At 40.3% G+C, this 20,330-nt stretch overlaps 1 protein-coding gene across 3 annotated transcripts; it reads right to left on the reverse strand.

Annotated features, from left to right (window-relative positions):
• Positions 1 to 435: 435 nt before the first annotated feature.
• Positions 436 to 13,065, reverse strand: tnk1 (tyrosine kinase, non-receptor, 1). 3 transcript variants are annotated; one of them, XM_032583551.1, is made up of 15 exons: positions 12,970 to 13,065; positions 12,720 to 12,857; positions 9,961 to 10,141; positions 8,998 to 9,059; positions 8,720 to 8,896; positions 8,453 to 8,605; positions 8,085 to 8,362; positions 6,847 to 6,973; positions 6,536 to 6,682; positions 6,319 to 6,413; positions 4,831 to 5,043; positions 3,231 to 3,295; positions 1,852 to 2,321; positions 1,663 to 1,758; positions 436 to 991 (listed from the first exon to the last, which is right to left on the reverse strand). In XM_032583551.1, exons 3-15 carry the CDS (start codon positions 10,121 to 10,123, stop codon positions 815 to 817), a joined length of 2,223 nt encoding a protein of 740 aa, XP_032439442.1. In that variant the 5' UTR covers positions 10,124 to 10,141; positions 12,720 to 12,857; positions 12,970 to 13,065; the 3' UTR covers positions 436 to 814. The 3 variants fall into 3 exon arrangements, with proteins under 3 accessions (XP_032439442.1, XP_032439440.1, XP_032439441.1); XM_032583549.1 differs by having other exon boundaries at positions 12,720 to 13,039; XM_032583550.1 differs by having other exon boundaries at positions 12,707 to 13,039.
• Between the last annotated feature and the right edge of the window lie 7,265 nt (positions 13,066 to 20,330).

The following is a 20,330-nucleotide window of genomic DNA, read 5'->3' on the forward strand; positions in this document are numbered from 1 at the left end:
TGAGTTCGACACACACAAGATCACAAATGTCCTAAAAAAGAGCCGGTTGTGGCAGAATTTATTGATAAAACTTCCCACTGACAACTAAAACATAAATAGTCTCTTCACTTGATGAGTATTTCTTTATATTAAATAATACTGAGTATCCTTTCACTTTGAACGTAATTTGGCACAATAAAAATAAAAACTGACCTGATTAGATTGATTAAATGATATTTAAGCACACAACTTATGTTGAAGGTTTTATTTATGTGCCCCTCCAGAGTGTTTAGGGCCACATTAATGGCAATGGTGGGCTGGATTTGGCCCACAAGCCTCGAGTTTGGCACCTGTGGTCTAGGTGATCCTAAAGGCTGTTTACTGTGAGGAAAATAAAATATAGATAAAATAAAATATAGACTCTAATACCAGACTACAGTTTCAGTCGTGAGGTAGTTCAATTGTTGTTAAAATGCATTTATTATATGATTAATCAAAAAATACAAGGTTATTTAAGATAGAAATTGTAGAGACTGGTTCATTTTTATCTACATGGTTATTCAACAAAAGCATGTTTAAGACTACATTTACACATAAATTCATCCACATAAAAAAAAACATGCTAAATAATGGCACAATGAGAGAGGGGAAACAGTAAAAACAGTATAAACAGTAGTCTCTGGTAAACCTTCATGTTTCTGCTTTGACAGGCTGAGTCCTGCTCCCATCGTAAAGCAGCTGGTTCTGGGAGCGCCTGGTGCCGCAGCGGGTCTCTGTGAAGCCAGGAGTTGCTGACAAAGTCCGGCTTCAGCCAGCCGGACATCTGCAAATCTCTTCAGACCCGTCTCTCTGCGCTAATCTGAGGCCGATCCCTGTCTCCGGCGCCGGGCCTGTCCTCCCGGTTCATCCGGAGAAGGTATCTGCTGGCGTGCTCCAGGTTCCACTGGTGTTTGTCCAGGATCTTCACACAGATGTCTACGGGGCAGAGGCTGAACGAGTGAAGCTGCTTGACCTGAGGAGACAGAAACAGAACTTAAACGTTCGGTTTCATGTTTTCATTTGGATTTTACGAGTGGGGTCGTTGAACGTCTGCATTAGCATTCAGTGGGTCATACTGACGGTTGCCCACGGCGCCATTAAAAGCGCATTAGCAAACAAATATACAAATATAAATGTGATGCTAAATGCTAATCTCTATTAGCATTTAGCTAATAAATGGTAATTTATTAGTGAAATAAATGAGCATTTGTTTAGCTAATAAATAAATTTAGCTAACAAATTGATTAGTTAAATAATACATTGAGCTAATAAATGTATTATTTATAAGTTTATTACATAAATTTAAGAAAGCACCTCATGGATCTGTGATGCAGTCGGATCAAAGGCCAGCCTCGTTAAGGTAAATAATATTCTAAACTTTTAAATACCAGGAAGTTTTTAAATAAAAAAATAAAAAATCTGGTGGCCTCTGCTAGAAAGCCTCTGAACACAAGATTTATTTCCCCCTGACGAAACTTACTCAAATTAAACCCTGGAATTTTACACATTTTTTAGTTTGAGATTAGGCTGATAATAATGTAAAGAAACAATATTTGTTTTATGTTAAGGCCTATTATACATGTTTGCCAGCACATTTGTACTGGACTGCATTCTTTGTGTGTGTGTGTCAGTTTCTAGTCCCACCTTGAGTTGTTGCTCAGCCCGGACTGGATTCCAGTCGTTACTCTGAAGCGCACTTTGCACCTCTTCAGTGGTCACGCCGTGCACCGCCTCCATCACCTGAGCAGAGCCACAAACAGCTTTAACATCCAAGCACTGAGGTTTAACTCAGAAGAAAAAAACATTGCAACCAATCAGAAAGTTCTCTCTTACCTGTGCAACAAGACTCTCCTTTGTGTTTTGCAGATAAGGTGGTTTCTCTCTGTCCCTCGGTCTCTCCTTTTGGTCGTCATCCAGCTGCGGCGTTGAACGCGCCATCCGGGACATTTTAACCAGGTTGGAGTTTAGCATGCCCTGCTGAGGAGGAAATTGACCAGGGGGTTGTGTCTGCTGCGGCGGCGGGGACAGGACCATTTGTGAAGGCCAGAATGGGGGCACCGATGCCTGAGCAATGGGCTTCCTCTGGTTCCTCAGGTTCAGGCGTGTCAGGTCGGGCAGCGGTGGCCGGGGAGGGACATGAAGGTTGGCCTCACTCAAGCGCCGCGGATCCCTCTGCACCATCATGCTCTGGGCGATCATGGCAGGGGCCATGAGCCGGCCTTGTTGATCCACTCTGAAAGGCCCTGTGGTCTGAGGCCTGGGGCGACGGCCACCTAGGACCGACTCCAGGCTCTGAGACAAACCTGAGAGTACAGAGGCATGAATATTTAACAAACAGATTTTAGCTAGATAGTTTAATTCTGTGGTTCTGAAAGTGTGGGGTGCGCCCCCTGGGTGGGACGCAGTGGCATTGCAGGGGGGGCGCGGGAAGCAGTATGGATGAATGGAGAAAAAAAAACAGTTACACAAAAGTGTTTCGCTGTAAAGATGGTTTGTAGTGTGTTTTGTTGCAAACTGAAGTGTGAAATAAACTTCAGTGGAGTTTGGAAACAAAATATGTGTATATTTATGTCTGGTTAAACAATGTGTGAGCCCAGTTGATTTGTTTTTCTTTTTTGGGGGGAATTTTATTGTAATCCATAGGGGGGCCCAGAAGAAAATCTTTGGGAACCACTGGTTTAATTGAAGTAAAGAATGGCAGATTTTTCACAGGAGAAGCATTAAATATGGTAAATAGTCTGAATTTGAAAAGTGATTTTCCAGTCACACTGATCACTCAAAGCACTTTCCACTGGGCTCACATTTACATTTTAAATAAAAATGTAGCTCAGCTGCTATTGCAGAAAAACAACTTGTGAGAATTTCTAGCATAAAGTATGATGGCAAAAAAAAGTTACTGAATTAAACCAACAGGGGGCAGAGTGGCATGATGAAAACTTTTCAAGTATATTGTTTCCTTTAAAACCAGCACATATGGAAAATATCAGAGTTTTAGCATTAAAACGTGTTTTACCAAAAGCATCATGTTTTAAATAAACCCCTCTTTTAAAAAAATGAATCAATTTAAGGTTTAGGGATATTTTATTTTTCTATTTTTTTCCTATTTGGTGGAACAGTTTTCAGTAAACCACACTTTCGGGATCTAAAGAGTTGCTTCTTTTTTTCTGTAATGCAGCAGCGATTCCCAGCTCAGTTTATTTTTTAGCTCTTACCTGCCATTTTCTGCAAGTTGGTTGCCTCCTGCCCCCTGCCGGTTCCCATCCTCCAGCTGCTTTTGCTGCAGGCATGAAAACAATAAACATGTTAAACTGATAGTCAATAGCCTCCTCCATTTTTATTAACCCTCCTGGTAGAGAAATGTAAAAAGTCTCAAAATAAACTCACAGTTGCCTGAATTTGCATAATGTCAGATGAAAATATAGAAAAACCAACCAGTGAGGGGGAAATAAATAGTAGGCCGGAAGAAAAACTGACTTTTATACTTCACCAATTATTAGCATTCCTGTTGTTAATGTGCTTTATCATCCAATGAAACCCAAATATAAATTGCAGAAACCGCCAGGTTTCTATTAAAAGATCTACAGGAACTTCAAAGAGTTCATGGCGACATTGTTCCCAGACTCAGACATCTTCAGCATATTTTTACTTAAGTAAAAGTAAAAAGTAGTCATCTAAAAAAAAATTAATTTGGCCAAAAGGTTAGCTCAGTATTAGCTAACTGGCCATTAATTATATCTGAAGTCCTGAAATGGTGTAATCAGACAGAAAAATAATAAAATGATGTGAAAATTTGGATATTTTAAAAACTAAAATAATAAAAAAAACAAACAAAATAAGTAACTGAATTTTACAATAACACATTGAGTCAGATGACATTTTCTGAGCAACAAACTTTTCAATTCGGTGCAGTAATCAATAAACATCACAAATACAACAAATAAAGTTTTGAACTATTGCAGACTCTTTAAAGAATCAATAAAAAGTATGGGTTCCACTTTTTGAAATGATTCACACGAAATGCACCTGTCAGAGTTTCTAAATAACGATAAACTTAAAAAGTAAGATTTAAATGACAAAATGCTTCCATATGGTTTTACTATTTGTGTCATTATTTGGTGAACATGTGATTTTGTTGTGTAAGCCACAGAAGTAAAAGCAGAACTTATTTGAAGACTTTCTAGACATATTTACCCAGGGTGCCAATTAACATGACGTGTGCTGCATGTTGACTGGCAACAGGTCAAAGATCAGTGCATAGCTGAACTCAATAAAATACAATAAACTCCCTGTCTGATGGCACAAGGACATGAAAACATTGAAATGTTCCTAAAAACCAACAATTTTTCAGCGCTTTTGCTGGTTTTGTTTGAGAAATTAAGAATTTTTTGCAAGCAGAAGCCGCAAAAACATTGAGAACACAAAACTTTGGCACCAGCCGATGCATTTTCTTTAGCACAAAGAAACAGCTGCAGTATGCATGTGACGGGAGTCCTCGCTTGTGTGTAAGAAAATAAGTCATTGTTGTTTGAGTCAAATGACGTTTTAGGTACAACTTGGTCCGGCTGGGCAACTACTGAGTCACTTTACAGCTGGGGAAGTTTCCCTTTTGTCTGTCAGCTGTGCTGATCGCAGTAGATGATTGGCTCAACATGCAGCATGTTTCTAGATACTGTCATTTCAGCTGCGCTAGAATATGAGGGTGGTTACGAGGAAACAAACATTTCTCTCTAACTAGCGATTATAAGGAAGGACTTCATAGAAACAATAACTGAACTAAATATATCCAGTGTGAGAAGGAGGAGAATTACTGACTCGTCCGGCCCCTCAGGTGAGCCCCAGCTGCGGTCAGGGTGGACGTCTCCGTGCCCGAGGTGTTGCAGGCTGCCCTTCACTGGGTTGGAGATGATGGAGCCGCCAGAAGGTGGACTGGGCCCCGCAGTGATGGCGGGCACAGTCAGGCTGGCGGGAAACATGCCGATGAAGAGCGTCCTCTGATTCTGGCCACGCCATTCGCTCATTTCCAGCCTGCAAACACAGAGACAAGGAGGAAATCTGCTTAAAAAGAAGAAAGTGAACCTCAGTGATCAGCAGAGGAAAATAATGCCAGGGAACTTGCAGTGTCCGTTTTATATTTTTAGGTTTTAATTGGGTCTAAATCTTTTATTAAAAGTGACAGAATGTATCTTCATTTTAAATGTCTCAATCAGACAGGAGTGTAATTCAAACTGTAAGTCTACTTACAAATTTTCTATAAATACTTTAAAAATATATACCTTTATTGCAACTGATTCAATGTAACTCAGCAAGTAGAAAGTCTTGAATTTATGAAAAAAACAATTTAGATCTTTCAAAAAACTAACGAAATTCAAAATTGTCGAGTAGGTCTGGATGAGAACGACAAAAAGAAATGTGGGCTTTAATATACCATTGTCTAAAAATCTAAATTTATGGAAAATGAGAGGCTTTTATACTGGTTTCTGTTCAGACGTCGACCTTCATGTCTTGAGGTTTTGTGCAGCTCTTTGATGGTTTTACTGACAGGTAAACTCACACTCAGTCAGAAACAACTAGAAGTCCATTCGGCTGGACCTCTGCTGTTTAGTTTTAGAGGTTTCCAGAGAGAATCAAGCTAACTTAGATCCCTCCTTACTGTTTTCACAGTTATCTTAATTTGACTGCATCCAATGATTCATAAGTCCACTAGCGTCTCTCCTGTTTTTTAAACTAACAGTTTTTTTTCCCTCCTTTGATCTAAGTGATGTTTTATATATAGTTTTTTTAATAAGTTTTTTGTATGAACTTAAACCTGATACTGCTGTTACATCTTAATTTCCCCTTTGCAAAACAATAACTATCCAGTTACTATTCTACTGTTCTATAAATAAGCTGAGATAAAACTAAATTACAGTTTTTATAGTAACGTACACTAGTTAAGCTTAATTGAACACATGAGTTACATAGCCAGATTGGTCTTATATATACTTAAAATGAGTTTATTAAACATTGCAAAAGAAGAAGAAAAAAGATGACGGCAAACAAAAGACCAATAAAAACAAAGAAAGTGCATACTACAGATCCATCATGGCATATAAAAGCTCTGCAGAAGAGACGCAGTGAAGCTGCTCGACTTGTTCAACACACAAAGCTGAATGCATTTGAGGCGTCTGAGATTACCGCTGTTTGAAGTGGAATGCACTTCAGAGAGAAAGCTAAATCAAATCCTCCGATTTAAACAACAAAGGGTGATTGTGTCAAGGTTTTTTTTTTCTCTAATCCCACTCTTCCCTCTTTCTCACTCACCCATGGTCTATGACCGTCACAGTGTCGTTTGGAGCGAGAAGAAGTTTTCTAGGCTCTGAAAATTCTCTTGTTGCTTGGAACTGTGCCGGCTTAGCCTGGAAGCGAAGATAAAAAAAAAAACCTTAGACGTGATGTTCGCGTGTAACCAAAGCAGCATTTCAAGATGCCGACTGGGTTGTCTGGTGAAAAGAGATGAGATTTCATCACTGAGACCGACCTCTGTGAGCATTGCAATGAGATCGGCAAAGTTGGGCCTGTCGACGGGGTTGAGGGCCCAACACTTCCTCATGACGACGTACAGCTCCTGAGGACAATCTGAAGGCTTCTCCAGTCGCTCACCTTCCTGCTCCACACGCAACAGTATCTGGAGCAAAGAGAGTTAGTCTGCTGTGACACCACAACACTGAGTCAGAGATGTGACAAACGGCGCGTAAAGGGCGGAGGCGCATTCCAAACGTGTCAGCGAATACGTTAGCTAGCTCTACAAAAACATCAAAACAACACTTGGATGGTGCTGCAAGCCTGTACCTGTCTTCCTGAGAGACCAAACCAGGGCTCATCACAGTAGGTGAACATTTCCCACATGGTGACACCAAACATCCAGACGTCAGAGGCATGGGAAAAGGAGCCGATTCGGAGACTTTCAGGGGCACACCTAGAGAAAGGGTTGCTGCTGTCATTACACACACAGTGACTGATTTTAAACGTCTGTTTCTGTTGATTTAGCAGGTTGTGGCTTACAGCTGGAGAAAATCCTGATTGACTGCCTTATAGCAATTTACGTCCAAAGTCAGCGCATTAATAACTATAGTATGTATATGTACTGTTTGTTTGCTAGTTTATTTGGATTTGCATTAGCCCTTGCCGTAACCATGGCTACGCTTCCTGTCCAGGTTGTTGGCGTTGTTGAGTCTGAAGTCTCCCGTAGATTCTCTGTGTTCTCCAGGTCAGTTTGCTGATTTTTATTTTTATATAAAAGACATGTTGGTGCCTTTAACAGTGTGAGCAGATACCCAGCCCTGCTGGAAAATGAAATCAGGACCTCCAAAGTCAGCTAATACGCCAGCGACTGTGAAAACGTCACACTAAGTAGCTTGGAGTTTGTTCCTCTCCGCTCTTTCAACTCTTAAATAGACTTTGCTTTGTAATTAGGGCTGGGCAATAAATCAATAACGATACGTATCGCAATGAACGCACGATCAATATCAACAGATAATACGTCTGATAACTTCTCTGAGCTCCAATCAAGGAACCGCACAGCATTCTGGGAGATGCAGGAAGAGGAAAAGATTTAGCGGCTCAACCTCTCACGTCCAGCCAAGCAAGGTTGGTGGCATCAACTAACTCGCTCACTGTTTGGTTACCTAGCAACAACTCCCTCACTCTTTGGTTACTTAGCAACGACCTGTTGCGTAACATGAGCGACAGAAGTTTAAGGCTTCACCGTTGCGCCTCTTAACTGCTTAAAAATAAAAAGAACTGAAAGGAGAAAATGAGTGGAGCAGCACGAGAGGAAAACGTGAATAAAACAGGAAATGTCATGTCAATAGTTTGGCTGTATTTCAGATGTTTAAAACAAACTAATGAATAATTATTGATATTGACTGATCAGAATATTGTCCAGTCCTGTTTGTAATATTCTGAAGGTTGCAATAATGCCGGTTGCTTATATACTTTATAAACAGATGATTTTTCTTCCACTCAACTTTCCTTTATGAAAGCTTACGACACCAAAGTGTCAAAGTCAGAGTGTCCAGTCGACTAACCACGCAAACGGGATCCTCCTGTGTGCTCCCATGATGTAATGGTCCATCTCCTGACTCAAGCCCCGCATCAGACCGAAGTCTCCGATCTTCACCACCTCCTTGGAGGACAGCAGCACATTTCTGGCAGCCAAGTCCCTGTGGATGAATCTCCGGCTCTCCAGGTAGTCCATACCTGCCGCAATCTGGGTGGCAAAGAGCCAGAGGCGCAGCAGCGGGTACTCGAACTGCCGCGCCCGCAGGGTGTCGTACAATGAGCCCAGAACGGCCAGCTCTGTTACCTACGCAGGGAAAAACGAAAAACAGGGAGGTGTGCATCGCCGCGCTGGAAAACAGGTGGGAATTTTCCGAAATGTGAAATATCAGCTCACCATCTTGAGGGGCTGTGTGAGGACAACGCCGTAGAGTCGGATGATGTAGGGGTGGTCCAGGGACTGCATGGTGGAGACTTCCTGCAGGAAGTCTGCGAGTGTGTCGGCCTGCGTGGACCTGCTGCTCCTCAGTGATTTGACAGCCACAGGGAGCTGAGGATTCATAAAAATACACACACACACACACACACAAAGGTCACACACAACATCACGCTACCCACTAACGTTCACACCGGCGACAATCAGATCTCCTGTGTGGTCTCTTACCACTCTGCCTGTCTGTGTGTGCCACTCTCCCCTCTTCACCACCCCAAAGGACCCCGACCCCAACTTCTCCCCGAGAATCAGCTCACTGTCCTGGATCAGACGAGGCGCGGTCCTCTCCTGCGGCTGAACTGGGCCGGCTGGGCCGGACTGTTCCCCTCCGTCTCGTTTGTTGAGCATCTGTGTGAATCAACGCACTCATTAGAAACTCCCCACCGCAGTTCAAACGTGAGCATCGCTTTGAAGTAATAATAAAAAAAAGTTCAGCAAAGATTGCTAACATTTCTTCGTAAGCGCGCAGTTGTCTTGTAGCGTTTCAGGGCTTCCCATAATCGTCGTTGTGCTGCAAAACAAAAAAGACAAGGCTGTCAGTGTTGCTAGGTGTGTGATTGCAGTTCTCTTCATCTTTGACTCTTTTAACTTCCCGAGCTCGGTATTTTTGGAACAGGGACAACGAGTTCTGGGGATCACAGTGGTACGCATGTGTCTTTATGTTGGTCTGCAACATAAAGACGTGTAACGTTTCACTGCTTTATTTATGAGGATAAAAACCTCATAAATATTGATATATACACACAAACAAGTGGGTGAATAACTCTTCATCGATAACAGTGTGAGATTCATGTTTTATGACATTGAACTAAAATTTAAAACAAGATACATAACATGATCCATGTATATTTATTTCAAAAAGATAAGAGGCAATTGTTAACACTGTTGCAACAATAATTTGATGTCATGATAATTAGCAGGGAGGTTCTGATCTTATTTCAGGTATCAAATCAGGGTCTTTAAAAAAAAATCTGATTATTTGTTTTTTTGAAGGTGTGCTCCCTGTTAGCCCTGGTCTACTGCTAATTTAACTGATATAAAAAATGAACACGACGCATAATATTTTTCAAGCAACATGCTTTGCACTAAACATGTTGTTGCAGCATTAAATATAAATGTACAACTTTTTGAAGTTTTAAAGTGTTTTATGGACGATATGAACTCAGCTACATCAGAAAATACATCGTTTGCCCCACACAATGCCAAAGTAGCCATTGGAGCATCATTTAAATAAATACTGTACTGGTCAAACACTTCATGTGACAAACAAATAGGAGGGTATTCAAAATGCACTTTAGTACAATGAGTATTTCAAACTCTTGTTTCGACAGGTTCTCGAGCAAAAGAGGACATTTTTTAGTCGTACTTAAAGACCACAAGTTTCCACCCAGCGTGAAAACTGAAAGCCCCACCTGGCTTGCTGATTCCGATGTGCTCCAGGTCGGACTCCTTGACATAGTTGAAGTGCTCCACGCGGGTAATGTTGAGGCCGTCTCGGACGCGGACGTAGAACTTCTCCAGCTGGACTTCGGCCAGCAGCTGGTGCAGCCACTGAGTGTCCTGGTCCATCAGCATGACCTGGCCCAGACAAGCCTGTAGGCAGGAAGACAGAGGCGTGTAAAAACTCTCAAACATTCACAGTTCCGGTCATGCGGTTTCTTCCACTGAATCATCTGCGTCACAGCCAAAAACAACCGATTAGAAACCGCGTTTTGTGTCAGCGATTCTCCTCGAAAATTGACCCTGTTTGATTAAACTTCCCTCGAGGTTTCGCTTCGTAACGTTGTCGGGGAAACCTAACAAAGCGCTCTTGAGGTGGGGGAGTATTTCTCAGCTTCAGTCTGAGTACAAAGTCCGAACAGTTTGTCTGGAAGCATAAGAGTGTAACGCTGCACCCTAATAAATCTGAACACTGATTAAACATTAATTTATTGAATTAATTCCAATGTTTTTTTTCCTGTTAATTCTGATTACTCTGCCTTACAGCTAAAGAAAATGTGAAATTCTGTTATTTGTAAAGTTTTAATATTACATAAAAACAATTAAAGCAAATTTTTCTAAATGTTGGCTTAATGAAAAGTCTGTCCATGTACCGTCCACTGTGTACGATCAGCACTTGGTAAAGGCTCCCTGTGCATGAATTACTGCATCAATGCGGCGCAGAATGGAAGCGGTTGTCATTGTTGGTTCTGTTGTCTCTCATCTTCCTCTTGACAGTACCTCAGAGATTCTTTATGGGGTTCGGGTCAGTTTTGTGGGCCATCAGTCCCAGAAACGCCACGGTCATTAAACCAGATGTTGATACTTTTGCTGTGTTGATGCTGTGTTGTCTTGATGGCCAACACAGCATCACAAATCCCCACTGGCTGTGGAAACTGCACAAAGAACCTCACACAACTGTTTACTTTAATCCAAAAACGATGATTTTAAGCCACTCAATAACAGCCAAGCACCTTTTCCCCTTTTGCGAAAGACGCTTCTGATGTTTCCTCCGGTCCGGCAGCAGAGAAAACCACGTAGCCCATGTTGTGAATATTTCTGTCTGTGGTGTTTTTCAAAGCACCGACTGCAGCCACAGCCCACACCCTGCCAACATTATGTGCTTTGATACAGCGCTTTGCGGACAGCCAGCTTCTTCAGCAAAAACGTTCTGTTTTGCACTCTTTGTGTAGGGCGTCACTGACTGCCTGGAGAACACTGAAGCCAGCAGCCGTCTCCATCATTGTGCAGGCTATTATGTAACATTCCTTTATAATTATCATAAGTTGTTGGTCTTATGTAATTTCTGAATTTATTACGATGAACAAAAATGTAGGTATTCGTCATAGGTAACATTAATGCAGGCTTGGAGTATCCATGTGTGTAATTACGTTATATGAGTTTCTCTTTTTGAATTCAGCGATAGACTTTTTCCAAATAAACTAAAGGAAAAACAGATAAAAGATGTTCATGCTGAACACAAAAACATTTTCTTTCCTTTTTGTAATATTTAAATTCATTTGAACCTCAGCGTCATCAATGCTCCTGCAGCCTGGTGGAAAACTAGGAGGTGGAAATGTCGGCCTGTCTGTGGCTCAGAGCCACCAGTTTGACCGGATCCTGCATAGATTGCATCTATTTAACACCCTGAAGTAACACAGAGTGTTGAAAGGGCACAAAGAGGACAGAGCGACTTGATATTAACCCATGATGTGGGTGGTCTATGCTTCATTTCTGGTTTCATCTTAGCCACTGTTACAGTAAATATTGATAAGCAGGAGGTTGAAGTGACGTTGTGTAAGCCTCCCAGTTTTGGAGTTACTGAATGCCGCCTTCTTATCTGCAGGTTTCAGTCAGCGAGCTTCAGCTTTAACTCTCACTGGGGGAAAAAAAAAAAAAATCTCTGCAGCAGGCAGGCTGACTGTCAAGGCTGCTCAAAATGAACAATACAAGTGCAGAAACCCACAAGCTGAGACTTGTGCTCAATTTTACGGGAGCACTCCCAAACTTAATTAGTCTGCAAACACTGAAGAAGGGAAATCAGTTCCAGCGTTTAAATTCCTGTTAAAAACATAAAAAAAAGATGCACCCTGCTGAACGGAGAGGTTTGTGATCATCACTTTTTTTGTGTGCAGAGGGTTGAATGTTTAACCTGTTCAGCTACTGAACACCCTCACTACTTCATGGTATGTGTGACCATGAGCTCAGTTATTTACTTCCTGACTCAAATGTAGCTTTTAAAAAAATCTACCTAAAGAACCTGTTAATGACACAGGTCTTATTATGTGATCTTGACCAATCAAGTGAGGTATATCCGACTAAATCATTTGTCCATTTCGCTGATTCACCTGAAGATTAACCCACATAGAGAGGCTTGACTCATGCATGACATTATTTCATTCCATAATTTAGGCCATTGTTAGCAATCTAATTCTCAGACCTAAAACAGTAAATGAGACAAATAAACAAAATAAAAATATAAATAAAGAAGGATAAATACATATAAGAATGTACACCTTTCAAAAAGGAGACACTGACATGTCATTTGATAAACGTTAAAGCGATAAAGAACAGCCAACCTGCTACTCCAGTGCACTTTACGAATTATTCATTTAAAGTTGTGTCTATTCCAATATCGCCATTGTTTATGCTAAAATACGAACGTTGCGTTATACTTATTGGGTTTCCTTACCGTTGAAAAATAAATAACAATAATGAAAAAATGTTCAGTCTCCTCCACTCGACGGCTCTGCCTTCAACCACACACGAACAGAAACAGGTGAATCATGTCGGAATCGAAACCTCCAACAGGCTCCACTGAAGACTCGATCTGGAAAAAAATAAAATAAAAAAATAAAAGTCCCGATCCAAATCCTGGTAGAGCACGAAATGTCTTTACAACATTTCACCGTGCGAAAGCTCCAGCATAAGGCTGCTCCTACCGAGGAGGTATATCTATACAGTCCTTGGGTTTTATGGGTTTCCTTCCGAACTGTAAGAGGCACAGAGTGTACCTGTGATCTACCTGCGTGTTTCCAGGGACTTGCTCCGCCCCTCCTCGGTTTCTCACCTGGCCACGCCCCTTCCCGAGTGTTCTCACCTGAGCTATAGGAGGAAAACCTCCAGAAGCTGCAGGTTGAATCATCGTAGCACCGCGTCAGCTGGAGCGGCTCGCCAAATGTAAACAAACGATTTTAAAGAAAACCGTTTTAATGAATGCAGCCCGTTCAACTTTTATTGCTCTGAATACTTTGATTTAATTACTATTAAATCAAATTAATTGTAATTCATTTTAAACATATTCTAAATGTGTTTACAATATATAGCAGCTAAACATATTTAGCTGCTATGTTTGCAATAGGAGCTGAATGTTGCTGCTATTAGTTTATTTTTAATTTAACTCTGGGATTTATCCTCTCTTAGAAGGTTACAGTTTTGTCAAAGTTTGTGTTTCAGTAAGTTTGCACCTTATAAGGATAATTTAGTGTACTGTTACAAGTTTAATATCTAGCTGTAAGAAAACAACTATACATTTCTTTCCAATTATCGTTTTATCTGTTAGCAAATAAAGCAGTACTATCTAATAGCTATTAGCTAGTTGACCAGAAAACACTATTTTTACAAATTTTTAATTAGGTGGAGCAAAGTAATTTTAGACAGTATAACTCATTCAGCTACTAAGCTGATTTTCCAACAAATTGCCTAAAATTGCATGTTAATTGACCTATTTGTCTTATTATTGTTATTATGATTAGTATTTTTTCTCTTTTTACTTTTCTGTCTGTTCAAAATAAATAAATAAAATAAGCAGCTAGGTCACTTTAGTTAGTTACTTTTTTCATTAGTTAGTTGTAACTTACTTAGCTTTAAGTTCAGTTAGTAATCATGTAAAAAGCCTTTGTTCATTGGTTAGTCACAAACATTAGTAACATGTGACTAACAAAGGTTTTCTTGTTAGTGACTGTGTGTAGTTAACCTTGGATATTGAATTAGTTAATGGTTAGGCTACTTAAAAATGAAAAAATAGATGGACTATTTTTTCAAATCTCACCATCAAAGTCAGTGAGATTTAATGATCTCACTGACTTTAAGATCAACAAGTCAGTGACCTTTAATTTACCGAACAAGTTTTTCTACTTTAGATTCTCTGGAAACTAGTTTGTGACATAGCAAATTGTTCCGGTAAACAAAAACCTTTCTTAGCCATCGTAGGTTGATGTAATTTGGTCTTTTCTTTCTCTTCACACACAGTAATGTTGTGCCAGGGACTTTTGGATTGCTGCTAACAATTAAAAATAATGTACTAGCAAATGTTTGTTCCTTTTAGTCCATTTATAACGTATTGCCTTGGGTAATTTTCTTTTACAGTTTAAAGGAATATTCCCATATAGCAACAAAACTTTTCTTCACTGCTCAGGTATTTGTAATGAAGCACGTGAAAACAATAGTGAAGCCAGAGAAACATTCACAAAGCCTAATGCTGAACACAACTCCACTTCACAGTGTTCAGACTGTCATCTTCAGCAATAGGTTAAAAAAAAGATGATTGTGATAAAAAAAAAAAAATCTCTTTCAAATGAGTTTCTTGGCCATAAGAATCTGAGCTTTTCTTGTTTGCATCCGGTTTACAGACTATTATTGTAATGTGTTGGTATTTTTGGACACATCATCAAACTTGTTTTGTCTGTCGCCTGACTTACCTTATTCATCCATCCATCCATCCATCTTCTTCCGCTTATCCGAGGTCGGGTCGCGGGGGTAGCAGCTTCAGAAGGGAGGCCCAGACTTCCCTCTCCCCAGCCACTTCTTCTAGCTCCTCCGGGGGAATCCCGAGGCGTTCCCAGGCCAGCCGAGAGACATAGTCCCTCCAGCGTGTCCTGGGTCTTCCCCGGGGCCTCCTCCCGGTGGGACGTGCCCGGAACACCTCACCAGGGAGGCGTCCAGGAGGCATCCTGACCAGATGCCCGAGCCACCTCAACTGGCTCCTCTCGATGTGAAGGAGCAGCGGCTCTACTCTGAGTCCCTCCCGGATGACTGAGCTTCTCACCCTATCTCTAAGGGAGAGCCCACACTGTAAAAAAAAACGGCCTCATTTTACGGTAAAAAACTGGCAGCTGAGTTGCCAGAAGTTTACCGTCTTTATACGGTAAAAGTCTGGCAACCAAAACTGCCATTTTTTTACCGTATTTCTAAAATACGGTAAAATTCTGGCAACCAAAGCTGCCAGTTTTTTACCGTATTTCTAAAATACGGTAAAATTCTGGCAACCACAGCTGCCAGTTTTTTACCGTATTTGCTAAATGCAGGATTTCACCGTATTTTTGAAATACGGTAAAATTCTGGCAACCACAGCTGCCAGTTTTTCACCGTATGTTGTAAATGCAGGATTTTACCGTATTTTTAATATACGGTAAAATTCTGGCAACCACAGCTGCCAGTTTTTTACCGTATGTTGTAAATGCAGGATTCTACCGTATTTTTAAAATACGGTAAAATACCGTACTTCCTAAAATATTTTAAAAAAAATAAAATGTGGTTTTGCCGTAGTAAATACGGTCATGCTGACTGAGGCATAATATCTACATGAGTGAAAAACACATCCAGACTGTATGATATATTGACATTTTATTGTAAACCCTCCCCCCCAAAAAAAACTTATGGTAAATTACTGGTCTCTGTTCCTACCAGAATTTTACCATACAAATTATAGTACAACAACCAAGGAAGTGTAACTTGTCAAGCATTTCTATACAGAAAGTTATAAAGAAAATAATTTCTAATTAAACAAAAATACAGATTACGAGTAATCCACTTAAAGAAACAATTTCTATTTAAAAAGTCAAGTTAAAAAAAGAACTGATTCTATTTTATGTCCAGTTTCCTCACGGTATTACTGAGATCTGGAAAACAAAAACAAAACAAACAGTATGTGTCCACATAAGAGATAACATATTGTAGAAGACAAAATGGTGATAAAAGGATTCTTGTTCTGGGTTGAGAGTCACAAGTCGCTGAGATCAGACGTTGCTCAGGATGGTTGTAGTCTTCCCAGTCACAGGTTGAAATTGAGACTCGCATGTTGTCAATCGGGTGTTTCCTCTCTGCTGGAAAACAAAAAGAAAAAGTTAGAAAGATGCACTACATGAACATCTTATTCGCTTAAATGTTTGTTTCACCTTTGTTGACTTGCATATGGACACAGGTACTTCAACCAGGTGGTGTGATCATTTCTGACTGAAAATTCAGTAGTTAAACCTTTGTTTGTTGTCAACAGGTGTGATCCTCTGGTCTGCAACCAGACAAAATACACAAACTAAAACCAAATATAACTGTTTTAGGCAATTTATGAAATAGATACTCACCATTTATCTGAGTCTCATGAAGGCCAATAGGTTGTCTTCAACCATTTATGTAAGTTACATTTCCTGCAAGCTAGCAGAAACAAAGCTGTAAATGTGAACACTTTTCATACAGGCAAACAAATTGATACAGCTGAGACAATTTATGCTAGGTTAGTTTTTCTCAGTCACTTTTGGTGCATTTCTCGAGTCATTGTTGGCATTTACAAAACAGTAAGCGCATTTCTCAAAACAATTTGTAGAAACAGGAAAAATAGCATTTGTTTGCTTTCAAAATCCTTAGTTCAGCTCTTAAAATCCTGTCTGTTAACATATCAGTGACTCAAAATAATAAGTTATAGTCTCTCTATGTACAGATAAGACAGTCAAATCGATTAGTCATGAGAAGAGACTACAAAAGGATCATTTACGCCAGTGTTTCTCAACCCTGGTCCTCAACGCCCCCCTGCTCTGCATGTTTTAGATGTGCCTCTACTCCAGAACAGCTGATTCAAATGATTGGATGACAATCAAGTACTGCAGAAGCTTGTTAATCATCCAGAGATACAATTCAGGTGTGTGGCAGAAGGGAAATACCTAAACCTGCAGGACAGGGTGACGCTGAAGACCAGGATTGAGAAACACTGATTTACGCTTTTGCTATAATTTATTCATGGACCATGCCATGGTGATTCAGAAAGAAAAAGACAGAAATGCAGAGAACAAAAAAAGTAGAAAAGGAGCCACAGGACAATCTCCTCAAGGAAAACTGTACAGTGCTGTAGAAATTACATTACATTTTAATTTCCATAGTCACTTTGTTCCTTAACTCCACTGAGGAATCTTTTTTCCTCAGTGGGGTTAAGGAATGAACAGTAGGGTGGGAGGACCTCCATCAGCATCATGTTGTGGGTCTCAGCCATGTCCTGATGTTGGACTGATGGAAACTGGCAGATGTCCTCAGCCTCTTCTGACTCTTCTTCTGCTTTCCTCCCAACTATTTCCTCCTCAGCCTCACTCCTCTTCTTCTCTCTGGCTGTTCACTCTGCCCAGATACTTGTTCATCAGTTCTCAGACATGTAACATTGTGTTGTGTTCTGACTATATAGAGCATAATGTTGCCAACTGATGGTTCACAAGATGCACCTCCAATCTGTTTCAGAAAACTGGTTGATCGTTGGTTGAGCTAATGGTTCATACACTGACCTGTTAGAGAAACTCAGGACTCACTTGGGAGCAATTTACCAATTCAGGACAGATTTAGAAAATAATAGAATATAAATTAATTAATATATGATTCACATTATGACAACTTTAAGACTTATGCATGTTAAGACTTACACAATGAACTGATGCTATTTTGGAAGTTGAGAATTCAACACAGACACGTTGTTGTCCTGTTGTCCTCATTTTCTGTATACACCCTTTATCCTCCGGGTCAAAATGACCCGTCTTCAATAAACCCCCAATATAAGCAGCTTAATTGAATTTTAAACACCAAATTCTATCTTGTATATTGTCACTCACCACAAAATGTGTGAATACTTGACTTTTCCCTCTCCACTTGAATTTCTATAGCTTAAGAAAAAAAATGTGCAAAATGAGTTTCGAATGCATTTTTATTCATCACAGTGACTAATTTTCTTTTACTTTTCTCCAGTGAACAAGAGGATGTACAATACAAAAATATGAAAAATAACATAACCCATTCAACTAATTGGCACATGTAGGGCAGTATGCAAGTGCACAGCCTTTGCAGATATATTTCTTACACCTGCAGCACACAGTATGTGTTTTACAGTCTGAGGGCAGAACTGACATCTCTTCCTCTTACTTGGCTTAGCTGAGGAAGTGGCTGTGGTAGATGGATCCTCAGGTTGATCAGGAGCTGCTGCACTCTGAATAGCTTTCACAACTGCTGCTGAGGCTTCTGTGTGGGGGACATGCTTCCTTCTTTCAATGAGTGGAGTTACAAGTGCCTTTCCTAGCTGCTCCAGGAACACCCTCTTCTTGTTGTGCTTATGAGACATCCAGGTTGGGTTGATCTCTATCCAAATCACAAAGGCATTGTAGGAGGACACATCAATGATGTTGTGGAAGATGACCAGGGGCCAGCGGGCAGTCATTCTTCTGCAGCTATATGCTCCAATCACCTTATCTAGGTTGTCCACACCTCCTTTGTTTCGGTTTTATTCCAGGATGATGATTGGCTTCCTGTCCTCACGGTCACTAATGTCGCCGTCTTTGTGCAGTGTGCTCAGAAGAACTACATTCTTGTTTTTCTTTGGGAGGTAGGAAACTAGAGTGGTGGTGGGTGTGAAGGCAAACTTTGAGGAGAAGACCTCTCTCTCCTTTGACCCAAGCAGTGCAGGTGGGAGCTCAGGCTTGTTCTTTTGAACTGTACCAACCATGGTGATCTTCCTCTTCAGGAGCTGCTGTCCGAGTTCATAAGAGTTGAAGAAATTGTCACATGTCACATTGTGACCCCTCAGTCCCTCTGTCACATCAAGCACAACTCGCAACCCCTGGTTCTTCTCTGGGCATCCACTGGTTGACTTCCCAGTATAGACTTGCATTTTCCAAGCATAGCTTGATTCAGAAGCCACCCATGACTTGATCCCATATTTTGCTGGCTTGCTGGGCATATACTGCCGGAAAGGACAACAACCTTTGGACAAAAGACATTAGCATCAGTGATTAGTATCAGTGTCACAGAAAACAGTCAAAGAAATCAATAGTGAAAATCACTTTTATTACAAATATGAAAACAGATTACCTCTAAATGGAACCAGTTGCTCATCCACTGTTACATCAGGCTCTGGATTGTAGAGGTAGGGCAACCGCTCCACCCACTTGTCCCATACCTCTCTTATGGCTGCAAGTTTGTCTGTCATACGTCTTGCTGGTCTTGATTCACGGTCATCAAATCGCATCAGTCTTGAGTAGGTGTGAAAGAGTTTGACTGGCATTGTGGCTCGGAAAATTGGCCTTCCACTCTCTGCTCACTTCTGCTACTGATTGATCTGAGACACAACTAAAACTTTGTAACATTTTATGGTTTGTAAATAACTCTGTGACCTTGATTTCAACTCCATTTGCCTCACGGGTCATTTTGACCTGAAGACCATCTTTGTACCTTTTTTTGTACAGCTTACATGGAAATGAGAATAAAAGCAACACTGAACTTTTTCTATTGTCTGGGCCAATCTAGGAAAAGTCTTAAAATCTCAAGTTAAAAAAATTACATTTAGGGGATTTTTTGGGGGGGGGGGGGTTTAACACAGTGGCGGGTCATTTTGACCCGAGGACAACAGGAGGGTTAACATATTTTGATCAAGACGATAAAAGCAAATTACAATTATAAAAGCATAGAAGTGTACATAACCAGCTACATGATGTACAAAAGCAAAACTTGCAAAACTAATTGTTTTGATGTGCAGAAGTGACACAGTAATTTGAAGATTGAACAGGTAGTTTTAAGAATTTCAATTCTGTTCTGAGAGATGCACCCAAACTGAGAAAAGCTGTAAAATATTAATATTTAAATTCTCTTATCTTCAAATCCTTCAACTGTCATGGACCCAGTGACTTTAGTGCAAGTATTTTGGGTGTGAGAGTCAAGAGGTCAAAGGAAAATATTAAATAATATCTCTGATGCCAAGCTTTATACTTCTAAGTATTACCAAAATATTGAAACAAAAGCTAACATGTTCTTCAGAGATTTAACTTGCATGCATGAACATTTCACACTCAAAGTAATTCAAATTAATTATTGAACCAAACTTGGAAAAAGTTGCTTCTGCCATTAACAATAACTTTAAGCACATGTAGTCTGAAGTAGACCAGAAATATAATCTATGCAGCCGTTCCTACAGAAACATTAATGGAAGTGTTGCATCTGTGAAGATTAAATGTTCCATATAGTAAAAATATCTAGCTGCAGTGCATGTACATAAACAGCATGG

The sequence above is a fragment of the Xiphophorus hellerii genome, chromosome 14, assembly GCF_003331165.1.
Source record: "Xiphophorus hellerii strain 12219 chromosome 14, Xiphophorus_hellerii-4.1, whole genome shotgun sequence".
Lineage (NCBI taxonomy): Eukaryota > Metazoa > Chordata > Actinopteri > Cyprinodontiformes > Poeciliidae > Xiphophorus > Xiphophorus hellerii.